This window comes from Coffea arabica, chromosome 11c (genome assembly GCF_036785885.1).
Source record: "Coffea arabica cultivar ET-39 chromosome 11c, Coffea Arabica ET-39 HiFi, whole genome shotgun sequence".
In the NCBI taxonomy this organism is placed as follows: Eukaryota; Viridiplantae; Streptophyta; class Magnoliopsida; order Gentianales; family Rubiaceae; genus Coffea; species Coffea arabica.
In genome coordinates, this window is record NC_092330.1 from 31,708,165 (window position 1) to 31,714,657 (window position 6,493).

Sequence of the window (6,493 nt, forward strand, 5' to 3'; positions counted from 1 at the left end):
AAAACCCAATGAATATGAATGCTACTGAACTCAAAAGAAATAAAGAAGATTCAAGAAATGAACTATACTAGTTAGCCATCAACTATACTAGTTATGTTCAAATCAAATTTAATCTCGTTCATCAACATGGATTGACAATGCTACAAAAAGTTTAAAATTATAGGGAGCTCAGGGTGATTTCTTCAAAGTTCATAGATGCCGAGTGATACTATCAAGAACCTATGGGGAGGTTTCTGCAATTATCTCTTAAAAGCCATACAACGGTGTAGTAGTAGTACACTCCGCAACAACAGCAGTTCCTCGAAGGAAAAAATAAAAAGGAAATTTCTGTCCCCTGCATATCCTACTAAAATTATCCAAAAAAATAAAATAAACATAAGTAATAAAATAAATAAAACACCTTCTCTTTCACGGACTCTCGTTTCTCTCTCCCTCTCTCTCTCTCTCTCTCTCTGAAAAAAAAAAAACCAAACCCCAAAAATCTTCTCTTTCTCCCCATCCAATTTCTTTTATGCGGCGCTGCTAAAAACCCTAGATCCGATCGCTTCCTTTCTCTCGGTAAAGAAATTGGAATCATTTTTCTTTTTTGGTTTTGGAATTTTATTTTAATTAATTGGGTTTTTAAAGAGGAAAAGCAGCGAAGAGTTTCTGTTTCCTTTTCTTTTTTGACTGCGCCGCAGCCATCGACGCCGCCATGGTGGGTACTTTGCCGCCGTCCCTACAGTCACAGCCCCCTGCTGCTTCATCTTCTTTGGCACCGGCGGGGGCGGCGGGAGCAGGAGGGGTGGTAGCAACCACAACTGTGGCTGCAACGTCATCTGGAGGAGGAGGAGTGGCGTTAGCTGAAGAAGAAGCTTTAAAAAGAAATACCGATTGCGTTTACTTTCTCGCTTCTCCGTTAACTTGCAAAAAGGTCTGATTTCGTTTTTTTTTTTTGGAATTTAAATTATTTGATTTGTTTATTTTTTTTCTGTTTAATTGTACGTGGATCTTTGTAATTGAGTTGTTTTGTGGAGTTGGGGTTTGAATTGGGTTATTTATCTGTGGATCTTGTTACTATTAGGCTAATGACTAACACATAAAAGAAACCCTTGTCAATATTGAAATACCTTTTCAATTTCAAGATTTGGGATATTGGAATCTCCTGTTCACATTTCTGCAAATTAATGTGAATGTGTGGAGTATTCTGTGGCGTTGTTGCAGGGGTTCTACTTTCTGTGGGTTTTTCTTGCGGGCATGTAAAAGCTGGTGTGCATTGTAAATGTTGGATACTGAAGGGAATTCTGTGATTTTCCTGATTGGTGATTGATGCTGATGTAGTTTCAGTTACTTCAAGCAAAAAGATTGCATCTTTATGTGTTTATATGCAAATATCTTGGAATTCCTGGTTAATCAATGTTTAGGAATTGAATCTCGAGAATGTGATACAGGTGGCAGCTGTCGTTTGGCGAAAAGTGTGTATCTGTCATTTGGCGAAAGTGTGTCTGTTCTTTCGTGGCTTCTGTTATTCTTATGACTGTCTTGTTTTTGTGTACATTTTCTTCTTTAGGTGGCAGCTGTCATTTGGCGAAACACACGTTAGTTTGAATTGACTTAATTGATCTTACATGATGAGACGTGGAAAAGTACATTTTTGCCTATTTGACCTTTCTGTTTTTGGTATAGTTGTTTTTTCCTGAAGTTAAGTTTAACTGAGGATCTGGTTTTCTGGGACAAGAACTCAAAAAGGACGTTTTACATGTCTATTACTAAGGTTCTCATGTGTTTCTTCTTGAGGCGTTCTTTGGGGGCAAGTTCTCATTTAGGTAGATTATTAAAAGTTTAAACAATTTTTTATTTTCTTATAGTGTTCTTGGTGCTTGATGGTTGTGTGGAATAAAGAGTGGTTGAATACTCAAGGACTTGGACAAGTTTCTGTCCTTCTGATGAATTGCATTTCATTTCTTATGATATTTCTGAGTAAATTGATGACTGTTTGTGCATCTGTTGTTGACAGGGAAGTGAATGCGAGTACCGCCATAGTGACATTGCTAGGGTTAACCCAAGGGATTGCTGGTATTGGTTACATGGGAATTGCTTGAATCCAAAGTGTGGCTTCCGGCATCCTGTAAGTTTCTGCTCTTTTTGACTATATAACTGGGTGTTGTTTACAAGATGCCTTCAAAAGACAACTTTATCGTTCATTTCTTTTTCGGCTTATTTGTTATGTATAAATATTGTAACTAGTGTGAACTTTGTATCGGTCTGGTACTAATAATGCTTCGTCTTCAGCCTCTTGATGGATTACTGGGGACACAGATGCCAAATCCTGTGGTAACTTCTGTACCTGCTAGTCAGCCAGCTACAACACCAGCAGCATCTGTCTCTTATGCATCCGGTAAACAAGGAGTGCCTTGTGTATTTTTTCAGAAAGGGATTTGTTTGAAAGGTGATTGGTGCCCATTCTTGCACGCATCCAATTCAGCCAACAATAAGCAGAGTCAAGCAGCTATCCCTGCTTCAGAACCTCCAGTATTTAAGAAGACTTTTGGCAGTCTGGAGAAGGGCACTCAGGATAAGAAAATTACTCAAACAAGTGTCCTGAAGTCTGCAGAGTTGACTACTCAGGCAAAACCAATACTTAAATTTGAGTCTGCTCCTGCAAAGAAGGAAACTAATAACAGTAAGCGTTTGCCACCATCAGGTGTTGACAATGAGCTTCGGGGATATAGGCCTGTGGATACTGCTAACAATGGAAACCGAGTCAGCTTGACCACTCGTGTGCAGCAGCAGCCGCCGCCTTTGCAAGTAAACGATCATACTACTACGTTGAATAATAAGGATTTAGAAGAACCGTCAAGGGAGCCTTCCCCTGGTTTTGATGTTCTGGTGGATAATGAGCTAGGAGATTCTGATTATTACCATACTGAAGATCATTTTGGAAGATCAAGGGATCACGAGGAAATGAATGAATATTATGATGGTCGCTCTGGTGATTATGGTTCATTATTAGATGCTGACCAAGATATATATCGTGATTCACGTGGTTATGATTCATATGAGCAGCTTCAGGGCCAGTATGGCTGGGAGCAGCGTAGATCCTCATCAGAAAGGATGTCTGGGGTTTTAGCTTATCCAGAACAGAGGCGATATGGTATGGCTGATAGCCCAGATCAAATTGATGAATCGGATTTGAGACATCATTTGTCAAAGCATAGAAGAGTCAATGGCTTAAGGTCCGTCATTAATCATGACTATCCCCATGAAAGACCTGATGAGCGAGGTCACCAGGGCTCTAGAAGGGACCTGCGCCAAGATCGTGACAGACGGGATAGCTCTCTTAGCAGTCGCCTCCGAGGAAGAATAAAGATTCCTGGGGCGTCATCTTCACCAACTGATGTAAGTGATCTGCGGTCTGATAGGGAGACAGAAAGGAGAAGGGAGCGCAGTGGATTATCTCCAGGGGGATCACAGGTTCCTTCTCGGCTTCGAGACAGGATAAAGGAAAAAGTACAAGAGGATTTCAATAATGATGGAAGAAACAATAGAGGTCTGCGCATGAGAACAGACATGATAAGTGACAACAATATTGATTTTGCTGCTCCAAAAAGTCTGGCGGAGCTGAAAAGTAGCAGCAAAAGTGCTGATGGAAGTGATCAGCAATCAATGGGAAAAAGGAAGTACTCAAAGATTGACTATCAACAGCAAGCTGGAGAGGATCTCTCATTTGAAGGGCCAAAGCCCCTAGAAGAGATTTTGAAGCGAAAAAGAAAAAGTGATTCAGTGGTGTCTGGAAGTGGCATGACTTCTCAATATGCTGAAGACAACAGTCAAAGAAAAGCAGATGAAAGCTCAAAACAGGTAGTTCATTTCTCTCCATCTCAGAATGACTCCAGCCTCCCTCATAAAGAGAATGAAGAATACAAATTGGCATCTGGTGTCAAGAGTGTCTCAGAAGGTGCCCAGTCAGGTGACAGTCAGTCGCTGTCCCATGGTAAAAATGAAGGAGAAGTTGAAGAAGGAATGATTGTTGATGATGCTACCAAGGTCCGAGAGCCTGAAGCATATGATCATGGTGATGAAGACTTTGATTATGAGCAGGGGGATGGGGACAATTATAACGTAGATGAAGGAGAAAATGGAGATGCTGAAGAAGAATATCTGGATGATGAGGATGGTGATGATGGTGATGATGACGACTTTGCCAAAAAGATGGGTGTAATGTACTAGCACCAAAGCAACGGGAGATTTTTCTGTACTCTCTTGCTGCTGTTGGTTCATTTAATAGTGCAAAGCTTGATGAGCTTGTTTAGATTGGCTCTGAAAACAATTGGCAAATTTAGCTGCTCTACTGATTTTGTGTTTAGAAGTAGAGTAATTAAGGTTTTTTCCCCCTTTGTACCGATCAGAAGCTTTGTGTATTTAAGCTATTGACTGGATGGAAAATTTTCATCCTGCTTGTGGTCTTCAGCATCCTTAGTTTTATTATTACAATAGAGGTTCATGACTGTAACATTAGATGGTTTAATAAGGAAAAAGTTTTGATGACTTGTTTGTGTGGACTTTCGCACTTTCTTGCGTAACTATTTTGTATGGTACTTTTATGGACGAGGAGAGTTCTACTTATTTTTCACCTTAGAATCTAGATTGATATCATTCTCACTGCGGTTACAGAACTCTGCTTTTGCTAAATCATCCAAAACTCATCTGATTTCAGTTTAACAATTCGGAATACTGTATGGAAAACTAAAAAGGAAATATTGGTTGAGTTCAAGATGATTAAAAGAAAATACTATGAATTGCTGCATCCAGCAAAACCATCTGATTCAGGATTACTGCTTGCTAGTGGAAGTGTGGAACAGAGCTCCAATGCTTGGCTTAAGCTCAACCAAGGGAAAGCAATCAAGCTGCATGCTTTATCCCAAGAAATTACTCTGGTTGTATAATTTTTTATCTAGCCCCTTGCTATCTTTGCCTTAACGTAAAATACCTCCATCTTTGATGCTGTAAGTTATCCTCCTTAATAACATAGTTTCTCTAACTTATGACTCTGAAATTGGAGACGGAAGAAGACGGGGAATGACAAAAATATTAGCATTTTCGTGGTGCTTAGCTTTATGTCAATGCTTTGATTACATGTGATCCCACCAAAAGCAGGGATGATTTTGAAGTTCACTTCTTCTGAAGTGTGGTGGTGTGGGATAGGTTGGGTAAGAAATTTTTTAAAATTTTAAAAAATATCCCAATAAAATATTAAATTTTGAAAACACCTCGATATACATTTACAATGATAAATTTTTTATATACAATACAACAGTGTAATATTTTAAAAATATTCCCAAAAATACTTACCATACAATCTCAAATTCAACTTACCAAAACATTAAAAAAAAATAAAATAAAAAATAAAAATCTAACTCCCTAATTTTCTTCTATCTATTACCATCACACGCTACCACCACCCATCGCCACCAGTACCATTCCCCTCCTTTTTCCTCTATCGCCACCAAACCCCCTTTCCCCTTCCTGTTCCTCTCTCTCCTTCTTCTTTCTCTCTCCTCCTTTCTCCCCTTCATCTTCCTCCCTCCTCTTCTTCTCCTCCCCTACCAACGCATCCTTTTCCTTCCCCGGCTGCCATGAGGGTTTGTTAATAGGCTGGTGAGTCCAAGACGGCATCGTGATGGGATTTGCCTAAGCTGATGAATATGAGCCATATGGAGAAGTTTGATTCTTTTGACCGTTAAGAGATCAAGGACCCTACCGCCCAAGACCCAAATTGAAGTCAAAACTATTTAAGGAGCCCGATTTGCTATTGGATTTTCCGTAGTTTGAATTCATCTTCCTTCTCTAAATGTGAATTATGTTTTGGAAATTTGGGTAAATCAAACCAAATACAAATCAAAAAACAAACACTAAATGTAGATGATCTGAAATTATAAATCAAACAATGAACTAAAAGAAAAGAAAGAAAGAAAGAAGGGATCTCGAATGGGTTCAATATATACTTGAAGGAATTAAAATTGGAATTGAAACTGATATTTATAGAAAGATGCAAGAAAACGTTGGACCGTGTAGGGCTGAAGGGAGAGGTTTGGTGGGAGAAGAGAGGAAGGGAGAGGAAGGAAGATGAAAGGGAGGGAGGAGGAGAGAGGAAGAAGAAAGAGATGAAGGAAGGAGAAGGAGGGAGAAAAGAAGGGGATTGGTGGCGGTGCTAGTGTGGGATAGGTCAGGGAAGAAATTTTTAAAAATTTTTCAAAATTCTACAATAAAATATTAAATTTTAAAAACACCCCAATATACCACCTACAGTGATTAGTGTTATTAATTGTGTTGAGTCGAGTCGAGTCGAATATTTGATTATTGAACTTGATTCGTGCTTAGTTCGAGTCAGGTTCAAACTCGTTCAACTAAGCAGACAAGCCTTGAAATGTACTCGAACACTGTAGACACCAAAATTTTGTCAATTTTTAATATTTTCTTCGATTTTTTTTAATTTAATGAGTTATTTATTTTC

General features: G+C 39.1%; 1 protein-coding gene across 2 annotated transcripts; it reads left to right on the forward strand.

Moving 5' to 3' along the window:
• Nucleotides 1-400: 400 nt before the first annotated feature.
• Nucleotides 401-4,527, forward strand: LOC113716900 (zinc finger CCCH domain-containing protein 17). 2 transcript variants are annotated; one of them, XM_027241451.2, is made up of 4 exons: nt 401-558; nt 681-913; nt 1,997-2,107; nt 2,272-4,527. In XM_027241451.2, the coding sequence occupies exons 2-4, from the start codon at nt 695-697 to the stop codon at nt 4,207-4,209; spliced, it is 2,268 nt and encodes a 755-aa protein (XP_027097252.1). In that variant the 5' UTR covers nt 401-558; nt 681-694; the 3' UTR covers nt 4,210-4,527. The 2 variants fall into 2 exon arrangements, with proteins under 2 accessions (XP_027097252.1, XP_027097251.1); XM_027241450.2 differs by having other exon boundaries at nt 544-913.
• Nucleotides 4,528-6,493: the final 1,966 nt, after the last annotated feature.